The sequence below is a fragment of the Lacerta agilis genome, chromosome 6 (genome assembly GCF_009819535.1).
Source record: "Lacerta agilis isolate rLacAgi1 chromosome 6, rLacAgi1.pri, whole genome shotgun sequence".
NCBI classification, from domain to species: domain Eukaryota; kingdom Metazoa; phylum Chordata; class Lepidosauria; order Squamata; family Lacertidae; genus Lacerta; species Lacerta agilis.
Genome location: NC_046317.1, coordinates 82,474,567 through 82,499,481, shown reverse-complemented (window position 1 = coordinate 82,499,481; position 24,915 = coordinate 82,474,567). Strand labels below are relative to the sequence as shown.

The window sequence follows — 24,915 nt, the reverse complement described above, 5'->3', positions numbered from 1 at the left end:
CATTCTCACATGCACTACAAATGATGTCATACATGGTGTCAGGTGGTGGTGGTGGGCAGGTAAATATGTTGCTGCAAAGGAACAACTGAGAGCCTTGAAATGCACTTCTGATTGTTCACTGACAAGCAAGGCACGCATTTGGCACCTTTAAATTTGGCAGCAAATGCAAGCCTCAATGGCACTGATTCCACTTGGGAGCTCTTAACGGAAGCTTTTGAATGGAACCAACATCTGCCAAAAGTGGGGCTTTAAGTCAATACCTATCAACGTGGACCTCAAGCCTAGCTTGCATCAGCTGGGATCTTCCCTTTGCAACACTGCTTGAACTCCAGCTGTGCGAAGGGTAAATGGTTCACCCAACATCATGGTGATATAAGTGATTGACAAGTGGGCAGCCCCACCCACCTGTCAAAATGACCCATTGGGGATAGGGACCCAAGGACCCAGTCTGCTGTATTGTAAATGTTCCCCACCCCTGTAGTCCATTCTCAACCTCTGCTACCAATCCCACATTTGCATTTCATATCAACTGAAATTTCCAAACTATCCAGATTTCAATGGGAGCTCCACATAGATATTATGATAGTAGTGCAAACTGGAAGTAACCAGGGCATGAAAGTATGTGGGCAAGGTACAGCTTCCCTAAAAAAAACTTAAGAAATATTCCTGGCCACCACAGTGCCCTCCGCATTTAATAAAAATAATAGATTTGCAGCACCAAACTGTGAACTTGTTTCTTCAAGAGAAATTATATACCGTTGAAAACAGGTTAGACACCTTGTTCCAAGTCGTAAGAACCCCCTGTCAAGAATATATCTAAGTATGTTTCAGTTTGTTCATCACAAAATAGCATTTCAGGACTTTCACATACTTCCCCAGGATTTCCTGCTGGAAGAGAGAGATGACTTCATACTGATGACATCCCAGTCCAAATTTACATATGACCTCATATAGCAGTTTTATGTAAATGTTATAAAGCATGAATGACAAGAAGGAACCTGTCACAGAGTAATCACTTAACACAAGCTTCTACAACCTGCTCTCAATACACATCCTAGTCTGTTGGGCGTCATGATTAACATGGTCAATGGTACTGAAAGCTGTTGAGAGGGCCTGAAGAATCAGCAAGGTCACATTCCCCTGTTCATCTCCTAGCACATGTCATCCATCAGGTGACCAGGGCAGCTTGGATCCACTTCAGGCAGGAAACATGCAATCACTTATGGGGCAGTTATGGGATACTGTGAGAGAAAATTGGGAATAACAATATTGGGAGTAACACAAGGTCTTACAAGAAGTTATTGAAAGAATTGCAAGAAAAGGAGAATGAAGAGGTATGATAGGTAAGATGTGTAAAGGGAATAAAGACTCTTAAAGGTGCACTTAGTATTAATTTTAAATTTCAAAAACAAGGGGGGGGAATCACTAACAGATCTGGTCAAAATGATGAGCAGAGAAAAAGGTGATGAGTACCATTGTCAATTTAAGGAGAATGACAGCAGAAAAAAAGATTGTGGGACCAGCAAGGCACAGATCACAGATAATCGAATTACACTAATTAAAGGGGGATACTCTGAGGTGGTAGGAAGAAAATTAATGGGACATGGGAGAAGAGCAAGAATTTGGGTGCACTTACTTGTTTTCAATGGGGAAATTTTTTAACTATAAGAGCCCAGAGAACAAATGAGAATTAAATTATGAAGCACACAAGAGTTGCAATAAGAAAAATATTCTTCAGAGAAGGCAAGAAGCAGGATCAAAATGTACAAATGCTGTGTAAAGTATGAAGTAACAAGCTACCCATGGAAAATAAACTGCAACACTAGTTTTACTGATATTACTGACAGTTAATTATATTTGTTCCAGCAGTGACCTCTGACTGGAGCACTTCAAACCAAAACAGCAAAAAGCTATAGCATAACTGCTATTTGACATTCTAACACCCAATATAATTGAGAATTGGGTGATCTTTCTATTTTCTAATTTTTGACAAAGCAGGCAGTCAGCTTCTCTCCATATGCTTCTATATTTCCAGAATTATTCAAAACTGAATCTGATGTGCACTGCAGAGAAATTCTTTAAAAAGAGACATAAAGGAAAAGCTTACAGCTAGGAAAAAGGAAACTGGATAATTTCAGACAATATTACTCCCTTTCTTCCTCAATATTGTCCATTATTCTTGCTTTACGTTTCTAAGGAATCAACAGCTAAACAGACACAAACCACTTATTTCCTATGCTTTGACAGCAGTGGTTTGCCCTTTTATGGCTATCACTGAACACTCTTTTTTATTTTTGCTTTTTTCTGTCAGCATCAGAGATGAATCCATCATTCACCATACCGAGGAACTTCAGAAGAAACCAATCATATATATTGAGATAGCCAATGTGATGTTTTCCAGATGTTTAGGACTACAACTCACATCATTTCTGGCCAACGGTCATGCTGGCTGGGGCTCATGGGAGCTGTAGTACAGAACATTTTGAGGGTACCATATGTTGGCTACTGCTCGTGCATGCACACACATGCATGTTAATGTATACGAAAACCCCAGAACTGCCCAATTGAAGCAAAGGTAAAACACCAGATTAGCTCTAACACACTACTGAAAGGTTTAATATTTTTATACACTTACTTTAACAAATCAGGATTATTCTTGGATCTAATGTCTTTGTACTTGAATACTGGCCTGGTTGCCTGACATCCTGAATATTCAAGGGTTTTCTTTAGTAAATGGTATTAAAAATAAATAAAATAAAAACCTGCAGGCATGAGTTGCTTTTATGACAAACAAGTCTGTATTCCCTCAAGTGTCTCTGGAACTTGTGAGTTGGTGAAAATCTGCATCAATTTTGTATAGCACTTAAGTACACATTTCTCCACTCAAGCCCTTGTTCTTGGAACTTTATTTCTTGGCATTAAATTACACTGTAACAAATGGCTTACCCAAGTTAACTGGCCCAATACAAAAAATAAAATAAAAATCCTTCCAGTAGCACCTTAGAGAGACCAACTAAGTTTGTTCTTGGTATGAGCTTTTGTGTGCATGCACACTTCTTCAGATACACTGAAACAGAAGTCACCAGACCCTTATATATAGTGAGAGAGTGGGGAGGGGTATTATTCAGAAGGGTGGTGGGAATGGGTGATTGGCTGATAGGTGTGGAAAACCTGTTGACGACTGTTAAAAACCGCAATTGGTCTTACAGGAAAAAGCAAGGGGTGAGATGGCTAAAGATAGCTTTGTCATGCACAGTGGTGCCTCGCAAGACGAAATTAATTCGTTCTGCGAGTGCTGTCGTATAGCGAAAATTTCGTCTTGCAAAGCACCAACGGGGGAAGAGCAGTTTGACGGGGGGGGGATCGGAAATTTTTTCGTCTTGCAAGGCAAGCCCATTGAAAAATTCGTCTTGCGAGACAGCCTTCCGCTAGCGAATGCCTTTCGTCTAGCGAGTTTTTCGTCTAGCGAGGTATTCGTCTAGCGGGGCACCGCTGTATAATGAGATAAGAATCCAATGTCTTTGTTCATACCACGTCTCTCCATGGTTTTAAGTTTGGTAATTAGTTGCAATTCAGCAACTTCTCTTTCCAATCTATTTCTGAAATTCCTTTGTAAATTCTATTTCTGAAATTCCTTTGTACCTGTAACTGGCGCAATACAGTAATTTCAGAAGATCTGGTGGGGGTGCCGATTCATTTAAATAGCAGCAGCAGCAGCTCCATGTGTACAAATAATCAATCATATGCTTACAGCCATCTTTCCACTGAAATTAAGCAGCTTAAAATTTACAGTGGTCCCATTTTATACCAGAAAAAAACTTTTTCAGGGGGTAGGGGGAGTGTATCCAGGCAACCCCCAATTTGTTAGGGGGGTTGCGTTCTGGGTCATTGCATACAATGATGCAGCAAGTATAAACCTGCCCCGTTACACTCTCACCTCCCCCTTTCCTGCCATTTGGGTTCACGGAGAAGCACGTGTGCCTGCTCACACGTGCTTTGAATGCATGCAAAATGGTTGTTGCCTGTAATGATTTAATTTATCATCAAGTTCTTTAGCAGGCTGAAATTTAATATAATCAATATTATGTGACCATTGGAATTCATGAAAAGGACTAAGTTTTCCAAGTATTCCAAAACAATAATGCAGCAAATAAAAACTTAGTCACCACAGAAAAATACTCAAGATTTGAAATTATTTTACCTGCCATACCAGCCTTATGAAGTAGCATTGCAGAGCTCTCTAGGACTGAAACATATGTAAACCGTGTTTTTTTTAAAATACTTCTGTGTGCTGGTGCACTTAATGTCATTTTTTAAAACAAAGACCTTGTGCTAATTTTTGTTACATTGCTAGACTCAAAGACATGTCTAGGGACACTATTGACAGTCTTCACAAGTCAAAATTCCTCACTTAGACTGTACCATTATTTGTGTGTCTTGGGAGTCTTGAAGGATGCAGCAGGCACAGATAATTATCTTATGGAGTCTTGACTACAGATAGGAGCAAGCAGAATTGGCCTATTTAATCGCCCACTGGAGAATAAAGCAAGTGAAAGGTAGTTAATTTATCATTAATCTGATTTTGATCTCACCACAAATTCCCAAAACTAGAATATCTGGTCAATCTAACATAACTAGTAATATAGCCTTATCACTAGTGAATGCTGCCGCCAATGTTCTTACTTTGCATAACTGGGGCTCCACACAGAAATGTCACAGAAAGCTACAAGCTGCTGCCTTGTATCAAGTCAAGACCATGTCTACAGTGACTGGCAGCAGGCCTCCGTGGTTTCATACCACAGCATTTCTTAGCCCTAGCCGGAGATGCCAGCGCGTGAGCCTGGAACCTTTTCCATGTGAACCATGCGTTCTACCACTGTATTAAGCAACTATGGACCATCTCCACAGACCTACTGCTAACCCTTGCATTTCATGGCTTTCTGGTTCCATTGCTTGCAAGTTCTCCCTCTCCCTGCATGTCTCAACTGAGGGTAACACTTCCGTGCATCAACAAAGTGAACTTTAGTCCATGAGAGTTGATGCCTCACTGTTTGTTTGTCTTTAAAGTCTCTCTATTGGTTTTACTGGTCGGACTACACCACTTGAAGAGTTATCTAAAAAAGGCGTATTTTAAGTTGTTACAAGCCATAAGCAGATACAGCCAAAATTACTATACATTAAATGGAAATAAACTCTGCCAAACCGTAAACCTATGACAACTTAAGCAATGAAACCCACAAAACACAAAGTTAAACAATTTCTGTCCTTCATGACAAGTGCCATAAATTTGAGCTGCAATGTGTGGGAGTAAATAGAGGTATTTATAGCCCATTTCATTATTATGCACTATTTCTTAAAAGAGATGCTACAGATATTTGTTTATGAAGGCATCTGTGTACATAGCATATTACAGAGGTAATATAAACAAGGGGCAAACCCAGGGGTCGACAAAAAATTTTTAGCCGTGGGCCGGGCCACTGTCCCTCAGACCTTGTGGCAGGCCGGAGAAGCAAGGGGGGGAGCTGGAAGAAGAGGCAAGGGGAGCCAGCCACTGTGCTTACCTTCCCAGGGGCAAGATCTGTGGCGCATTTCATCTCAGTGGGCCTGAGCAGTTCTTCAGACACTGAACAAGCGGCCATGAAACGATTGTGGCTTACTTGCGAGTAAGTGCATCTTTAGGACTCTTAATGTCCATGCATCCAACGGCAGGACAGGGTGCGGTTACGCACCAAGATGCGGCATTTCCTGGCAGCGCAGGTGGAAGCTGGCGGGGAAGGGAAAGCGGACTTCCGGAGGTGGTGAGGCGGGAGGAACCGGAGCCGGCGGTGGGCACTGCCTTGCTTCCTTGCGAATGGAGGAAGAGGCCGAGCAGCAGCAGCAGCTCTGCCAATCAGATGCTGCGCCTGGTTTACCTCAGCGCAGTGCGGGGACGTCTCTGCCAATCAAACACCGCTGAGGTAAACCAGGTGCGGCGTTTAATTGGCAGAGACGTCCCTTCGTCGCACTGAGGTAAACCAGGCGCGCCGATTGAGTGGCAGAGCCGCCGCTGCTTGACCTCTTCCTCATGTCGCCATCGCTGGGAGTCTCGGCTTCACGGCAGGTTCTGGCTTTGCGGCGTGAGCTGGATTTACGACCCAGGTGGGCCTGATCCAGCCCACGGACCTTAGTTTCCTGACCCCTGGACAAGCCCCTCTCATGGGCAGGGGAGAACAATAAACCAGAGCAGAGGGGCAAAGAGGGACAAATGCAAAGAAACAGACCCAGCTTTCATTTGTATTTAAACTTCATTTCAGTTGGGCATGAAGAGTAAGGGATTACTTTAAAAGCATAACAGAAACGGAGAGTACGAATATAACATGATATATAATTACTCATACTTTAAACCATGCTGAAATTAACTGTCCTGCACACACATAGTGGATGAGAAATCTGTAACTGTAAGAATGAATAGATGATACTTAATCAACACATGAAAGTTTAACCTTTCAGTTATTCCTCAAAAAGCATGAATTCTTAGCACACTTGCTTAATATGCTCTTCCCCATGAAGTGAGACCAACATGATCTCTGGTACTGAACACTTCCTCCATCATCACAGACAACAATGCCTTAACTAGGATTTTTTGCTTTTTTAAAAAAATCGTGATTTGCTTTACACTGGATACCACTACACAACATGGTAATTTAGATAGTTTAGGTAGTTTAGATGTTACCTTCTATGTTAACAGTTACCCCATTCACTGTAGCTGAATACTGACAATGGTCTGGTCCAGACCCTCTTATCCTTTGGTGATACTGTAGTCTCAAAATCAGAAATTTTCACTTCGATTTTCAATTAGCCATGGATTAATTATTATGTCCAAACCCTAAACTGTGGTTAGTATTAACCACAGTTTAGAAGAACAGTTAACTTCAAACTGATTTATGAAGTTGCCTTGTTTCCCTGAACCATAGTTCAGACTAACCACAATTTGTCCAGGTTCAGACTTAACAATAAAGTGTATTAAGTCAAAAAATAGAAGTGAAAGCTTCCAGTCTGCTCCTTGTGACCATGCCAGAGGAGAAGTAATCAGATGAACCTGAGGTGCATGGTGGCAAAAAACACAGGCCTCACCAATACTTTCTCAAGCTGGTCCCCACAAGGCTCCAATACACCACCTATTCTAATAAGGACCAAGGGATGTAAAGGGGGGGGGGGCAGGGATGAAAGTGAGATGAAGGGAGAAGTAGAGGAGGTGAGGAGGACAGCAGAGAAACAGGGACAAGACACAGCACCAGTTTGTGAAGCTGACTTGTTTTCACTAAATATAGTTAAGATCAACTATGGTTTAAGGTTTGGTCAACATGGTAAGCACGGTTAATCTAAAACAGAAGTGGAAGCTTTCAATCTCCTGTCATGTGCAAGCTGAAGAGGAGAGTCATATTCTATAAACGATGGTTTAGAATATAGCCATTATTTTTGCACTGGATCTCTTGAGTTCTTCCATTACGCATGAACAAATTCCCTTCATATTTGCCATAAGCAGTATGGCAAAATTCATGTCTGTATCATAGTGCTTGAAAGAAAAGTAATCAGCAACAACTTCCTAACTGAGTGGAAATTTGTCGTTAATCATTTTTAAAGCAAGCAAATGTAAAAACTATTTAAAATTTATTTTAATAAAATTTAATAATTTGAGCTTTAAAATATTTTGACCATACAACTTTTTTTTTTAAAGTACATAAATGTTTCAGGTTTTGTACCATCTCTCATTTAGACAATGTTTAGAAAAACAAACGAAATGGAAGATACACACTTTTTTCCTGGGTTAACTATTCAGGGGCTACCATAATTGAACAATGTAAAACAGGAACTGACAGCTTTGTATACTTGGAGATCACAACAGTGTAATGTGAAAATCAAAATCAGCATAAAAACATCGGGAGTCAGAAAAAAAAATTTTTTAACATGAAGCCCCTGAAAAAGGACACTATAATGGGACAGGTCTTACAGCTTGAAAGGTGAGCTGTGATGGGACCAGCTGGACTTCCTTTGGCAGAGTATCTATTTCCTCAGGGCCACCACAGAAACAGCCCTGGCTTACTTGTCATATTTCAGACATAAGGAGCATTATCTCAATGGAATGTGAATGGCCAAGGCTAATCTTACAATTTGTAAAGCAGGAAGCAGTAGGCGGACTTTTTGCTTTATCGTCCCTTCAGAAAATTTGACTACCATGGGCCAAATAAAATTGGGCCACATTTCACTTCGGTGAAAAACCTAGCTATAAAACCATACCAACTAAGCCCTACAACCAGCTCTCTTAACAGAAAAGCAAGTTATAGAATTTTTCAGAAGTGAAATGATTGACCATTGCAATAGGATAAAAGGTTACAGTCTGGAAAAATTGAAAGTTGCTGTATTCATCCCAAGTCCTAAATTTGCCATTTTTACATACAGAAGCTTGGCAAAAGCAGTTAATCTCTGCAGGTTGTGATACATATCTGAACTTAAAGCTTTCAACTATCCTGACAGATGAGCATGTATCTGAAGCCAGCAAGAATAGCCTTTTTGGCATTCTAGCTTCACTCCATCTGGACTCAGTATTCCAGATCAAACCTAGGAGTTTTTCATCTCTTAAAAGGAAAAGCAATATACCTGAGAATTACTGGAGTTCATCAGAAGCTGTAGCAGAACAACATAAGCAAATAGTAGCTTGGCCTCTGGATTTACTTTAATGAGCAACAATTCAATATTTGTTGGACGAAAATGGATAAGTTAAGTTTTACCAGCTTCATTCTCCTATTAATGAATGAAGCCTGCACTCTTTACAAACGCAACTAGAGTTGGGGAAATCTAGTGACTGAGAATGAATCACTAGGATAATCTAAAAATAAAGGAACAGGTTAGAGACATACATGCTTTTTAAACCACTCTGATTTTTCTATTTCAACCTCTTTAAGCCTGAAAAAATAACATTGCCCAAGTTAATAGACTGCCCAAGTGTAGAACTAATCTGTTCTACAAAATGTCATTGAATCTTTTAATAACAATGCTGTTCACAACAAACAACTGATAGCATTCTTGCTCATCCTTCCCTTATGGAACCTCAGTCCCCAAAGTTCTCAAATTCCCACATTATTCTACTGCTCTTCTCAAAGAAATGTTTTCCAATTCTTTAACATAAAACTATCTCACTTTAAATTTAAACACCCTGCTTCTTGCCCTAACTTCAATGGAATATCTTGTATTCTCTAGGAAAGGGGGTCACACATATCAGAGATGCAACAGAATGAATGTGGCAAATGACAAGTGGTCACTTACTCAGGCTTAAGATCAAGCAATTCAACAGAAGGGGGACTGAAAATGGTTTGCTGTTGGAATTCTAAAAAATGGGGGGAAATGTGATTTTAAAGGGTGGGGTGGAATATGGAGTTGAATTCAACGAATTATTCTTGGAGTAGACCAAATGAAATCAATGGGCATGGATATTTTAAGTCCATTGATTTCAATGGATCTATCCCAGAGATAACATACCTGGATTCAACCCATAATGCTGTTCTACTTCTTTCCAACATCAGGCAATAACCATGCCAAAAAGAGAGGACCCATAATCTATCTACCAATTTGAGCTCCTCCTTCTTGAACTGTGGCACTCAAAACTACCACTCAGTGTTGGCATGGGCCTGAGCCACCCTGAACATATGTCTCCTGTTTATGTTTTGTGAATGGTTGGCAATAGCAGCATACATTCATTTACCTAGTCACTCTTCAAATGTTACCTCAAATGCATGGATTACAGACACATTTCCCTCTACATAATATACTTGCATCCTAATCTTGCCAAATGATAACAAAACCCACTTAACTCACACAGCTTCACTTTAGCAACTGACATGCATTTTCCTCTTTTCCCATGGTTACAACTTCCCGTCCCTACTGTCTACATAACTTAATATCCACAAACCTTTCCTTCCCCACTGCCAAGGGCAGTTATATAACAACTTAGTCATGCTGGCCACATGACCCGGAAGCTGTCTGCGGACAAACGCCAGCTCCCTCCTCCTATAGAGCGAGATGAGCACCGCAACCCCAGAGTTGTGCGCGACTGGACCTAATGGTCAGGGGTACCTTTACCTTTACCTTGATGTTAGATATCAAAGGATGGTAAATGAAGATATACTTGCATGGAGTTATTTACTTCTATTTCTGCAAATTTTCCCTGTTCAACGGCATCTTGCCTGTCGGGTTCTTAAACCCAACTGAATTTCACGATCATAGATGAAATTTCTTTTTGTCAAAGGGCAACTTCTCAAAACCACTCACCAACCATTCATTGCTTCTTCTGTTTTCCCAAGCATAGCTTGAAAAAGACATCCTGGGAATTTCATTGGCTGTAAAAGTATCACATGGGGCAAGAAAAGAGAAGGAGGCAGGCTCTACAGGTACGCAGATTGCGGAGACTGGTAGAGCCATGTGAGAACTGGGAGGTGAACGCTTTTTGATAGGTTAGGGTACAGTCTAATTTTACAGGTACTTACAAGTTTTGGAAAAATGTAATGGTCAGCCCACTGATCAGGCAAGATGCTAAACTTAGCAAGTGCCTCTGCATACATCATGCCAGCACAAGTTGTAATTGGGTGTGAAATGCCTAGGTCTCTTTTGAAAAACAGCTGCAAAAATATTCAAATCTAATCCTGAAATCTATGCATTTTGTTCAATTACTTTAAGAGCAACATTGACTGAAATGGGTAGGTTTTGAGTACTGCAAATGAATCACATTGAAGCAAGGAAAAATTGCCTAACTTTCTCCAGACTACCCATGTCAAACAGCAACCAACAAATGGCATTTAAGAATGCACCAGTTCTTCCTCCACAGCCCAATCAAAGCTATTGTCATGGACAACTTGAAAACATGACAGAATCTCTAAAAGGCAAACTATGCCCTTCCTTGTATCAGCAGCTCAAACTTTGGTTCACTAACCCTAACCAAGATTATAACAGCTCTAGATATACCCCTTCTACGCAGATTACTTTGGGGGCTGAACTGCAAATAACATTTCTATAAATAGCAAAATCCAAAACAAGGGTCAAATGAATTGTTATGGACTAACAAACAAACAACAAAAACAAAAACCAGCAACACATTAGGGTAGTAAATACAAGATATAGAAAAAGCACTAATTCCCCAGCCTTTTATGTATAATGGAGGGGATACTACCCTTTGGAATTGCCATGAGATCAACTGAATGTGAACAATCTTTAAGGACTACTTATTAGGGCTGGGCGATATATCAATATATTGTTCAAAAGCAGTCTTAAGTTCACATTGTGATAGCTGTTTCATAACATTTGACCTTATTGTTAATCACACTGTATGTGAGGGCTAGGCGGTATCTGGTTTTCAGCATCATGATATATCACCAACTAAACATTGCAATGTTATCACCAGCAAACGTAATACTCATCGCCATACTTTTGGATTGTCCTGAATACCACCATTTAGTAGCCATCCCCCAAACCCAAAGTCTTGTTTGGATGCATTTTGGCTTGCCTGCTGATGAAAGTGACCATGAGGTGATTGATATTATCATTATTTATCAGTTTTAGATCCTTAAGTAGCAGCAGTTGCCGGGACATTGTCCTGTTTGCCTTTGCATAGTTCCTTCCATATTTCAGATATCGTGATATATCTATATATCATGATGTTTAGCTGGTGATATATCACAATATTGAAAACCAGATATTGCCCAGCGTTACCACTTATATGAACCTAGGATAAAGCACACTGGAATAATAATTTTTGAAGCTTGGATACTTAAGCACCGGCTACATTCTAGTTAAAAAGTAGACACTAATTTAGGCTTTCAGACACCCTGGCATAGGAACAGACACCCTGGCAGTTTATTTCATTATTGTTATATTTCTATTCAGATTTCTCACTAAGGCTTTTTTGGGGGGAACCAAGGATGCCATTCTGAACACAGATTGCTTAAATCCCACTTCCATGAAGCCGCCTAACTGTATAGTAGTGTACATTGAGTAAACTGATCAAGAGCTATAGATTCTCCAATGAGAAGGGGAAGGAATCTGGATCCTAAACTAAGAGACCACAGTAATTTCCATTGTCCTCATGATCCATCATCAAACATGGCATCCTCTTAACAATGTTATTCCACGTACCAGATCTGAACAAAAACATTGTGAGGCATATCCTCAGATTTCTCTCCCCAGCTTTATTATCCCATTCCTCTCAATTTGCACCAAAAGCCCAAACTGTTTACTAACATACACTAACTCTGATTTCTACTATGAGGAAACCAATTCTGAAGAGTTTCCTTCCCCCACATTTTAAGGGTCCAAAAGTCAAGTAATATGAAATATGGTTTCCTACTTCCATTCTACCAACCTCTCACTCTATCATGTACACATACATCCAGGCATCGCATCAGAAACGGTACAGAAATGGTAGTACATTTTTGGTGGGCTAACTTGCAATTAGCTGTAATTAGCTAAATTTTGGAGCAGTTTGTTAAGGTCCAAGAACCAGCTGTAACTGAAACACTACAAATAATACATCGAACTAACATATGCACACTAAATCTATACTACATTAAAAGTATTGAGGACTGCGTAACTTTTCTGAACATGCGAGAGCGCCTCTTACTCGTCCATACTGACATACTTCTAAATGAGTTTCAGTTAAATTAATTATAAAATATTGCTTATTATTTATTTTCTATTTTATTTTATTTGTTTTCTATATATCCTTTTACAGCAAGCCTTCAAAGGATGGCATACAACAGAAATTCAATTTCCGCCATCTCCAGTTAGGGTTTGTTTAGAGCAACATGAATGAAGAGGAACAAGCCGCAGTGTGCCTCAGGTTCTCCTGTTTGCTTAACCAAAGTTTGTTGTGTGGTCTGAACTGGCAAACTGCGGATAACATTAACTATGTCAAGAGAGCCAACTTCAAATTGAAATTAGAGTTACTGAAGATGGCTTGTATAAACTAACCATGGTTAAGCTCAACCACAGTTCCAGTTCCAGATAACGTGGTCAGCACTGGCAAATGGTTTCACATTTTGTCTGTTATGATATAGCAGTATAAAATAATCAAAAGCTGAAGCGAAAGTATGTGAACTACCGGTAGTTCTCCTGGATGAATGGGAGAAGTGAGGAAAACCAAAGCTCACTATGACTCACTCGTACTCACTCACGCTGTCCTAACCAATTTTACCATGACATACACATGCTGTAGAGTGAGGGGCAGATGGGGCTTGTCAACCTGGGGTAGTACCTCATCTAGAAGGAAAACTCTGATCCTGAACCTCCACTGCCTCATTATCTAAATGAGATAAAAGTCTGTCAGTGGCCTTAAACATAAAACCAGTATATAATCAATTTCCTGAAGCAAACCTTAATACTTCTTCATAAAGTGCATTCAGTTTACTTTGAAATAAAACACTGAGCATACTACAGAAGAAGTTAGATGTCAGCCATATTGTGAGAAACTGCAGCAAAAATTCGCCTTCATAAAGCCTGACAAATGAAACCTTGATGCAATCAGTTAAGAGCAGGCTCCCTCACATATTTGAAAAGTTCAATCACCATACTCTGAAACTGAACACTACCCTTTCCCCCTAAAAAGACAATAAATCCTCAAGGAGCCACATTCAATTACTCCAGAACTCACAAATATACTTATAATCAATCATGCACATAACTTCAAATAATGTGGTAGGAATATAGATGCACTTACTCTGCATTAAATCCATTCACATGCAAGATCCGCATTTGTTTGACAATTGTGCTTTTACCAGATTCACCAGCACCTAAAAACAAAAAAAGTAAATCAATTTCAGAAGGAAGTAGAATAAATTCTGGGGCACATGAGTCGCTTCAAGAGGCAAAATCCATGAACCTAGGTTACTCACCACAAGACTGAAAACTGAAAGGAAAAAAAGCAATAATTGCCACTGGAAACTGTAGCTGCAGCTAAAAATAAATGTCCAGCTGAAGTCATGTGTCGGAGCTGAAGCATGAAATATTTCACTATCCATTTTTCCCCCAGTTGTCTACATCAAACAAGCAGAATGGGGAAACTAAGGCAGAGGCAAGTTTAGTATTCTGAAGGGAAACGGGAGTTGCCTCTAACAATTACTACTTCAAAGTGGGGGGGGGGAGAACAGAGCAAAGCCAATTGTGTCTGTAAAACCCTGATGTCTTTAATCACACCATCAGCCAGTTCAACACACTGAAACAGAGAACATGGTGCCATTTGAAAAAGGAGAACCCCTGCCACCATTCTGCTACAGAGATGCCCAAGAACCCCCTCCTGCTCCCCACCTCTCATCTGCATCCTGAAAGCAGCTTCCCATCACCTCCACACGCTCTACACCCCACACACATACCCACCAAGCTGCACATCAAGTCTGCATTTTGAAAATACCATCTTGTTCACTCCCATGAGAAGACGTCCTTCATTCTGCACCCTACAACTAACCCTTCTCTTTTCTCCCACTCCACACACAAGAAAGCCCCTTTTCTCCCCATCCAGTCGGCATGTTGCACCCACTCAGTCTGCACAGTGAAGGGCTTGAGCCATGAAATCTGACTGAGATATTCAGGCACTCCAGTCGCTAGCTTTCAATATTTCTATATAAAAGCCGACGTTTTCTCTTCCCCCTTTGCAGGAAATCAAGTCCTGCCATGGTGATGCAGACACACAGATGCTCTAGCATCTTTGGGTAGTTTATTTCCATATACAGCTCTCACAAGCCCCAGAAACAAGAGAAATTTATGAGACAGGGATCATGAAGGCATCATTTGTGTTTCTTCAATGCCAGGCTTTTCCCGGTACTCAATGACAGCACAAGCCTCCATTTTGAGTCTCGTACACAAAACTAATTTTTAGCAGCTATATATCAAAGTACCGGTATATTTTTCTGGGGAAGTCTATCCTGTCTCCCTTCTCTTTCATGTTTTCAAATTCTACAGCAACCTAACTCCTTCCTTCACCCCAGCACACTATTAAAACCACTTAACCTCTGAACATTTTAATGCCAGACATGAAATCTTCACTCCCACCCCATTCTTTATAAATATTGGTGGAAAACAGGTTCAGAAAGATTTCACCAGGACAGATAAATAACTGCATAAAGCACTCAGCAGTCACAGAGCTGTAATAGGTCAAAAATAAACAAAAATCTATCATACCAAGCAGAAAGAGAGCTCATCAAAAGTGAGGGTGTTTTACCCAACCTTCCACCATGAATATGTAGGGGAGAACTAAAACTATCAACCCCGCAATACTTAAGCAAATACCAATTTAAATTCCTACCCTATCTCTGAAATTCCCAGCAGCTATCTATAACTACTGTATTTTCTCTCATATTGTGTTTTTCATAAAAAAACAAAACCACACTAAACAGTTATCACTGATATGTCAGTCAAATGCATACATGATTTGAGAAACCACACTAAGGACTTCTAAAAGTGCTACGAACAAGCTTTTAAGATGAAATGTGTTTTTTCCATTGCATTATTCTTAACATGTTCACCACATTATTACCAGTACTGTGCACTTGTGCTTTCATTTCTGGATTTTATAGTACTTACACTACTACACCACAGATTTCTTGTCATTTTCTGTATGATTTAAGGACTGCATTAACTACAGTTTTTAAGCCACCACATCTGGGCAAATCAAATTTAAGACTCATAAGGAACCCATGTTTTAATTATGAAGAGCCAAGCTATTTTCTAACTACCCAAAGCTTAAACAAATGTATATAAATGTCTATAAGCTTCTGTTCTGGATATTTAAGCTGCAAAACTGATTTCCACAACAGTTTTAAATACAAGTTACATGGGATTGAGCACAACTGATTTGAACAGATTTACTTCCAACTATGCATTCTTAAGATCGCACACATGCATCGGGCAAACATTAAATCAGTTATTTTCCTCAAATTTATGTGCCAGAAGGGACCTGAATATCACTTCAATGCAGAAGATGTTGCTGTAATTATTCAACTTGTATTTCAGACCTCTTCCTTTCTCAAAATCAATGACTTAAAGGCTCTCTTCACTCACATGTTCATTATTCCAACCACCATCACCACCTAAAAATATGGATCATATAGCAAACTAGGTTCTCCTCTAAAAAATTATAGGCCATTCAAAAGCAATACTCCAGTACCATTAGATACTACAATGTCACACAAACTGCGTGTCTGAAAACAGAATATTCATTTTTTGTTAGCTTGAGGACTTTGGGAAGTGTTTTAAACCAAGTGTGCATCTGCTGGAAAATAAACACCAAACAAATAGGCCAGCATTTGGTATTAATCTATATGGAGCCAAAAATGCTCATTCCCCAGCCGTATTTTCCCAATGTTAATGATAACAATAAATGTGACAAAGGGAAGGACGCAAGTCCATCACAGTATTAAAAATAAACCTTTCCTTCCGCTTCCTTCAGAAGCCTCCTTTTCCGAGTCCACATTAAGCCCCCTTTCCTTCCAAGTCCCCAGAGAAGCACCTTAGCCCACCGCCACCCCATTTATCCGGAATACACCCCACCTCCAACTCAACAGAATACTGCAAAGCCCCACTCACCTCCACATACTTCCTGTAAGGATTTGTGCATGTGTACCGTTCCCAAATGGGGAAAAGGGTGAGGCTGGATTCTTTTCATACTCCCTGTTCCCCATCTGCTACTATTATCCACTTTAGTCACCCCACCAAGGGCCCACATGCAGCAACCGGGACCACCTTAAACTCAAGTGCTGAGCATCCTGTGGCCTGCAGCCCCCCCCCAAACCCTCCACCTGTATAGGCCCGGACATTACATTCTATGAAAGTGACATTCCACTTAAAACATCACTGACAGCCGCCTCAACCAGTAACAGTTTGAAAAGACCAGTGTCTTTTCAACAGTGGTTTGTGCCCTCTTCTCCATGCAGCAGTTACCTATTAAGTACAGGGTGGGGGGAGCAGAAACAGGAGGTGGAGTGAGCCATGTTTGGGGGGCAAGGCAGTCTAAAAAGGCCGGAGTAGATGTATGTTTACTGTCACCTTAATAATAATAATAATAATAAGGTAAATCCTAGGAGTAGGGTGAGCTACCAGTTACAACTTATCCACTTTGGGGGGGGGGGGGTCCCAAGCAGTGGGGGGGGTAAGGTTTAGAGGAAAAGGGCCAACCAGCGTTGTCATCCACCCAAGGGGCTTTCCTTGCTCACCAAGGAACACACCGTGTCCATGAAACGTATGAAAAGGACGTGTTGGGAACAGAAGGGAACCGGACCCTTTCGAATGCCTAGCTGGCTCCCCTCCCCCGAGCTGTCACCCCCCTGCCAAAAACAACAACACCCCTCCCCACCGAAAACACACACACACACACACACCACAAGCGTGGCTGCAGTACGAGCAGCTAGCGGCTGAGGGCCCGAGGCCTACTTTCTCCCAGGCCCCTTTTCCCTCGCCGCCAACCCCTGGAGACACGCTTCCTTTTCCCTTCCTCCCCGGCCCTGCCAAGCCGGGGGAGCTTCCCTGAGAAGCCCGCGAGGAAGGCAGGCAGGCAGGCAGGCAGGCAAGCGAGCAGGCGGCCTGGCAGGCAGGGCCCCACCTCTCTCTCCTGCTGCCCAGTCACTGCTGGGCCCCGTTATTGCCACCCGTTACCCAGGGAGACCCAGGCCTCGAGAAAGACGTCCGCGCTTCCTTTCCGCTCTCTCCCGCGCCCCGTGTATGCGGAGGGCTGGGGGGGCGCGCCCTTGGCCTCTTCAACCCCCACCCCCCAAAAGAGACGCCCTCCTTCCCTGCCGCCCTCCCTGCTGCCCCCGGCCGCCCTTACCCAGCAAGAGGAGCCGGTGCGTGGCCCTATAGACCTGCTTGTCCTTCTGCAGCTGCTTCTCGATTTTCTTGTTGGCCTCCCGCTGCGCCTTCTCCTCGTTGCGCTGGTCCTCAGTCTTGCTGTTCCCTAAGCAGCCCATCTTGGGGGGGGGAGCGGAATGGAAAGGGGGGGAAAGGGAAGGGGTGGGGGGGAGGAAAGGCCGGGGGTTGGGGGGCGCAAAGGAGGGGGCAGCCGCAGCCGAGAAACAGAGAGAGGAAAAGGGAGTGGGGCAGGAAGCAACCGGGTCTCGCTGGAGAGGAGGCGGCTGTGTGTATCTCGGGGGGGGGAGCCTCTCTCCTTCCCCCCCTTTTTTATTCTTTTACTCGCAGCTGCCGCTGCCTAAAGACATGGAGGGAGCGGAGTGCGGAGCCTACTACGGGGTTGGTGGGGGGGGGAGAGGAGGGGAGGGGTTGGTGGGGGGAGAGAGCGATGACTTTGCTACTGCTCAAGCCGGGCCTCCAACCTCTGTTCTCCCCCACACCTCGACCAGATCCTCTCGCAATGCAGATCCGGAGAAAAAGGAAAAGGGGGGGTAGGAATAGAAGAAGACGGGGGTGTAGGGAACGGAGGGAGATTGGCAGTCACGAAAAAAGAGGGAAAAACCACACTGGCGCGCGGGGGGGGGGAGAAATTCTCCGCAGGATCACGGGTTAAAAAAGCTGCCTCCTTCTTCCTCCTTCTCTCCCCCCCCCTTTTCCAACCCCTGCAGCAGTAAAATAATAACAATAATTGGATCTTTAAAAAAATATTTCCAGCTTCCACGCCACCTCCAATGGTGGGGGAGGGCGAAATGAGAATATTAAGAGACGTCTCTGTTTCTATATATATATATTATATATAATCCTCCAGGTCCAAGGCGGCGGCGGCAGAGCAGCTTCCAAGCAGAGAAACCTCCCCAAATCCTGGGCACGGAGAAAATCTAGAATTGTCTCTCTTCCTCGCTCCTCTTTTTTCTTCTTCTTTCCCCTCCCGTCCCTTCCCTCCCTCTCCCTTTGCTTCTTTTTCTTCTTTTTTCTTCTTTCGCCTTCCTCGCTCGCTCTTCTTCCTGCCTTCTCCTTTTGCAACGCGCGCGCGCGCACACGCCGCCTCCCTCTCCAAAAAAGGGCGCAGCGCCCGAAGGGGGTCAAAGCCAACCCTTCGGCTGCTGGCTGGCCAAACGAGTCCCCGCTTTCCTTTCCTGGGTTGGGTTGCGGAGAGAGAGAGAGAGAAATAAATCCCCCCCCCCTTCTTCCCTCGATATTCGGCGGCGGCCGCTGTTGTCGCTTCTTCCTCCCCCTTAATGGTGGTTGCCGAGATCCAAGGCCCTCTTCTTCTTTTTCCTCCCTCTCTCGCTTTCGCTGCTCTCTTTCTCTCTCCCTCCCCGCTTTTCACGTTCGATTTCCAGACTGCTGAATCCCCTTTGGCTTCCCCTTGCAAACGTGGGGAGCAAAGGGAAGGGAGGAGAAACGAGAGATAAAAAAAGCAAGTGGGATCTCCTCCCCTGTAAACGAAAATAACTCCTGATGAGGAGCTTTTATTTACTTCCTTCCCTCCTCCTCTCTCTCTTTATTACCTCCCCCATTTTATCTCCCCTCCTCTCTCCCCTTGCATTTATTATTACTGTATTAGGATTGCGATTATTGTTGTTATTTTACTGTTGAATTCGACAGGGAAACGCGAGAGACGCAGAGATGGGGTGGGGCAAGGCGAACTCACACGGAACCATGGGAACTCAACCATTCACATGATCCCCAAACGTCAGGAGTTAACTGACTTGGAGGCGCCCTCTTCAAACACCCACAGGGAGGCTGCCCTCGTTGCATTGCCGACTCCTTCCTTTCTTGACACGCCCAGGGGTTGTGCGCTGTGTGAGTGCGCGCGTGTGTTTTAAATTTAGCTTCCCGCGGGGCGGGGGGAGTTCCTTCTGGAATTTTTTTTTTCTTTTTGCGGAGGGAACCTCAGTTTCCTTTTTGTTCATCAATGCCGCCTCTCTCTGCGGAATTAGGATCCTGAGCACGACGTGGATTTTGTACAAAATAGGATTAACACCCCCCCCCCCAAAAAAAAGGCTTCGGGGGTAGGCGAAAGCACCCGTAGAAATGCGTAACCAAAAATGCCTTCCAATAATTTAAAATTGGGGGGGGGGGGGTGTCGTCCGATCAAATGCTGCGAGCCGTTGAGCCACGATGGGGTTCCTGGGCAATTAAAGCAAATTAATAGCTGTAATTAAAAGGGAGGTGAAGTCCTTGCTGGTCATGCATAGGGATCATGGGTCAGATTGGCTGAACAAAAGCGGGGCGGTAGGGGGGGGTGAAGTAGCAGTAGCACCTGTAGGCAGCATGAGGAAGGAGAAACGAGGGGCCGAGGGAGAAATGAGGCAAGACACGTGTCAGGCACTGGGCGCAGTTTTGGAGAAGGAAAAATGCTGCCACATGCAGGAGATTTCTGCCCCCGATTTTCCGTGCTGATTAAGCTGGCATTGCATTTTGACGTACCACATGGAAGATGCAGGGCAGTGTGTTTAACTCTTGCTATTCCCATCCTTCTATTTTTAGCCTCTGGTCGTTAGCTGCTTTGAACTAATATTTATAATTTGCAACGCTTTTTATGTTACTGTTTTATTGCAACGTTTTGCATTGTTTTTGACTGCTGGTCTTGTGACATTTTCTTCCTATCAGTTGTAGTTTGAACAAAAAATTAATAGGCTGTGGAGCTGCCTCAGGAAGGCTAGCAGGGAAAAGCAGTCTACAAATGCTGAAATGAGTATGTCTGCAGTACTGTCCAGGTTATCTACTGGCCTGTGAATTCCTTTGATGAGCAAGAAAACTCATTTTACTGCCACGTTGTGATCTAATGCTCAATAGAAGGTTTGCAGGGCAGCCTAAACTGACTAGTAGCAAGGCAAGGTGTTGTGAAGCCTTAATTTAATGCCAGGGAATCATACAGTATGTTTAATGTAACCAGGTCCTTTTTTTTTAGCCAGAACTCGGCACTGAATGCAACTGTCTTAACAATATGAGCCCATTTTTCAAACTAAGACTACAGCCCTTTAAACTGCAGGTGGGTAACTTTCCTAACTGCATTATAATTCCCAGCTTCCACTTGAAACCTTTCACACTGAGCTATTTTTGAGTTATTGCAAAAGTGTGTTTTGCATCTTTCCTATCCAGTTCCCAAATAATAAGTAGATGGAGGTAAGCATATATGATCTTCAAACGTAATGGCTAATAGTGTGAGCCATAAACGGAGAGTTCCCAACTTCCCAGTCCCTCCTCAGCTGTTAAATCATTAGGTGGTACAGTATTCAGTAGGCACCCGATTTGTCTATAAAATAGAGCTTCTGATCTGCAACGTGAAAACAGTAATACCAGCCTACCTTGGAGGGTTTTATTTATATTTATATTTATTTAAAAGGTTCTGTTCTATCCTTCAACCCCACAGAGGCCCTCAAGCTGGCAAAACAACCCTAAAACATATGGAAGGCACCTAAAACCGGACCCATAACCACAACAGAGAGCAGCAACTTTCTGTTACCTGGATCATCTCGTACAAAATGCCTCGGGGAAAGAGACTTTAGAACAACAACCATGTTGTTTTTAAGACAGTGGTTGTTGATGCTGTGCCAGTATCTCCACCAGTAGCTTCTATGGTACCTGTGAAAGGCCTCTATCCCCTCAAAACACCACAATGTGTGAGAAACAGTGTGCTCTTCCAGATCGGTTCCAGATGACACTGGTTTGGCTTACGCAGCCCCACAGCGGCCATTTTGTGGCTGTGCCCAGCCAGCTACACAATGCTAAATAATCATGTACCACTCATTCACACATATAAACACACACACTGCTCTTCATTATATATATGCTCTCCCTTCACACACATATAGTTTGTAGTAAGCAGAAAAAAGGGGGGGCGAGTCTTTTGGCTTGGAGAACCAGCAAAATTAAAACCCTCCTTTGTAGGGTAACAATATCACCATGACCTGCTTTTCCACTGGATAATGCAAACACCAGAAATCTTAATGTGTGCGAAGGAAGGGGATTAGTGTTGTTCAAGTTTTATATTGCCCTTTGTCTCCTTTCGAAAACGAAAACAACCCAAGTCCTTGTGGATAAGATTCTGGCCAGTCTTGCAGATATGAAGGGAATGGAGAGTTGCCAGCTCATACCACTTTAGAAAGGAAGGAAAAGTTGCCCGCCACCTTGGGGCTATTTTTAATTCTTGGCCAACAGACCTTTCCAGAGGTCTTTTTGTTTTTTGTTTTTTAAAAAGGACATTAAAAAAGACATTTAACTACTTTTTTAAAAGGTTAAATTAGTATTTTCTGACCTTTAATACAGTTGCAGCACTAGCCTGTCCAAGTCTGATTGGATTAATAATTTGTATTTAGGCAAGAGGGATATTACTAGTTCTTTTTTTAAAAAAAGGAAAGAAACACAACAGAAACCAAGATCAACCTAGGTTGACCATGCCTGACATTTTTACTATATGCGGCAGGGCAACTAAATGTTGAAATATTTCAGTTAATTGAGGTCAGAAGGTATAGCGTTTCTTTGATTGGCCTAAGTCACCTGGTCTCAGCCAGGTGCCTCAGGCATCAGGTTTTGTACCCGCAAACATAAACGGAATAACATTTATAGCAAATATGCTGCAGCAGTGTTTCTCCACCGGCCCTCGCCATTGAGCCAGGGGTCACTTTCACTGCCACATCTTGCCAAGTGTCTCCTCACTTGCCTAACCTGCTTCCCAACTCTACAATTACATGATTCTGTGCTAAGATGACTCTCAGTGTGAACACTGGTGATCGGTAGGGGTGTTGATGTCCTATAATTTCCTTGCTTAAGCTCTGCAGTAGCCGACACAAAACCTCAAAATTGCTGACCTTCACCCCTATCCCTATGATCCTTAATGACTATCTCAGGACAAAGGGTGAATTTGGTGTATGTACAGTTTACACACTAATCTTGCCATTAATTATATATCGCAAAAGTGAAGTCGAAGCCAGCCTGTTATGGCCCTCAGTGAGGTACAAATAAGGCATAAATGCAAAGCAAAGAACTTGGAAAGTTTACAGGAATATAGTTTTGCCCTTGAAAAAAATAAAATACAGAAATGGAAAGTAGGGGCGGGGAGCTGCAGTCTTTGAAATTTTCTTAGTTACTACTAAGCCTGGCTTCACTTTTTAAAATGAGCTGTATTTTCTCACTGGCCAAACTGCTGATGTTCTAGACGGTTTGTGAACATTCTCAGGAAGTAAGAGTCTGCACGGGGGGTGTAGGTACAAGTTCCCCCTCGCTTTATGGAATTTATCACACCTATTGAGGTTAAGGCGATGCTTATTCAGAATGGTCTTTCCACCATGCCCATGCATCTGTTCCACCACTGCCATAGCACCACCTCCAAGGAACAGAAGTAAGAAGGCAAACTGGTAGTTTCCTGAGCTGTAACTTGCTTTTTTAAAATTTCCTGCCAACGTTGCCACAGCGATGGCAGCAACACCCTCACCAGATGCATGCATCTCTCACGTCTGTCAATTACAATATTTATACACTTCCTGTTACCTGGGCACCGAAGATGGTGTACGATAATATATACAAAAAAATTACAAATGCAATTTAAAATGCAGTAAAATAAACCATCAGAAGGAGAATAAAAAAATATCCTTGAAATTCTGGAACAGCTCACCCATCAGCAGTCAGCAAAAGTCATGGTAAATAAATAAGTTTTCCACATGTGCTGGAATTGCACCACTGTTGGTTGGTGTGTGTCTTATTTCTCAGGAAAGCGTTCCAGAGAGTGGGTGCCACTGCAGAGAAGGCCCTCTTGCTGTATCTGTGTAGTAAACTGTGTGCTTATCAATACCATCGATGTAATCCCTGTTTTCAAATCACTCATTAATTTATTCAAAATATTTCTCTCTTGCCTTTGCCGAATCCCTGTTCTGCCCCAACTCAGCAATGTGTTTGTCACATTGCCCCCTAGTTTCCATATTTAGAACTGTTTTCAAATTTCTTGTAGATGCTGAGCACCATGCATAGACTTACTGTTCCTATATACCGTAGTACAGTATATTTAATCCTCTTTAGACTATTTTGCAGAAGGAGAAAAGCCACCCATTTGGGCCATCTCTGGAGTTGCCACCAGGATTCCCTGGCTTTGCATTGTATTTTTACCGCATCCATGGCCATCTCTCTTATCTTAGTCAAGATTCAACAATCCATAAATTCTTCTGTTGATTGCCTGTATTTATAAGCTGCTTGCTGTTCGACTTTAGTAAACTTATTATAGATGAATTTTCATGAAAAGGTGGATTGTGTGAGAATTTAGTTGACTGGGTAGACAACTTAGAAGAAGGTGGGACATAGCTCATTGGGACAGGATCTACCTTCTATCCAGAAGGTCTCAGATTCAATCCCTGGCATCTCCAGACAAGATTGGGACAGACCCCTGCCTGACACTCTAGAACGCTGCTGCAAGCCAGTGCAGAAAATACTGAGCTAGATGGACCATTGGTTTGACTCAGTAGAGAGCAGCTTTCAATGTGTTGGTCTTCAGATGGTGGCCAGATCTAAGGTGGGTCATAGCAGCAGCACTACCACCAAACAAATGTATAGTAAAAATAAATAAATTAAAATGATTCACCATCATGCAAATTGGGGCTAATGATGGGTCCAAGGTATGAAAATGTTGAAGACATGTGTTGAGGCCTGAACAACGTATGGTAGCACAGCCAAGACAACACATTTTTTTAAAAAATGTCTAGATCCAAAACACCCAGCCTCTTCCCATTTCTTCTCAATCGTACCAGAAAAATTGTGGATTCATACATGGGCAGAAACATAAAAAAGAATAATCCATTATGATATCAGCAAATGGCATCTCATAGGGTTGCCATATGTCCTCTTTTTTCCTGGACATGTCCTCTTTTTTCTTGGTTATGTAAAATGGGAGTCATCATAGCGATCCACAGTTAAAAGTAGAAGTCTGCAAATGTGTCCTCTTTTTTGCTCTTCAAAATATGGCAGCCCTACATAGACTGTTAGGTGACATTATTGGAACAC

At 42.5% G+C, this 24,915-nt stretch overlaps 1 protein-coding gene across 6 annotated transcripts in view; it reads right to left on the bottom strand.

Annotated features, from left to right (window-relative positions):
- The window catches only part of GNAS (GNAS complex locus), a 174,170-nt gene that overhangs the window by 82,972 nt on the left and 66,283 nt on the right, over window positions 1–24,915 (bottom strand). For 2 of the 6 annotated variants that reach the window (XM_033153631.1, XM_033153633.1), the window contains exon 2: window positions 13,742–13,814. In XM_033153631.1, the coding sequence (XP_033009522.1) occupies window positions 13,742–13,814 (73 nt within the window). Of the gene's footprint in view, window positions 1–13,741; window positions 13,815–13,916; window positions 13,978–16,602; window positions 16,668–17,839; window positions 18,470–24,915 lie in introns of those variants that run through there. The other 4 variants (XM_033153637.1, XM_033153634.1, XM_033153636.1 and 1 more) reach the window with 4 other exon arrangements.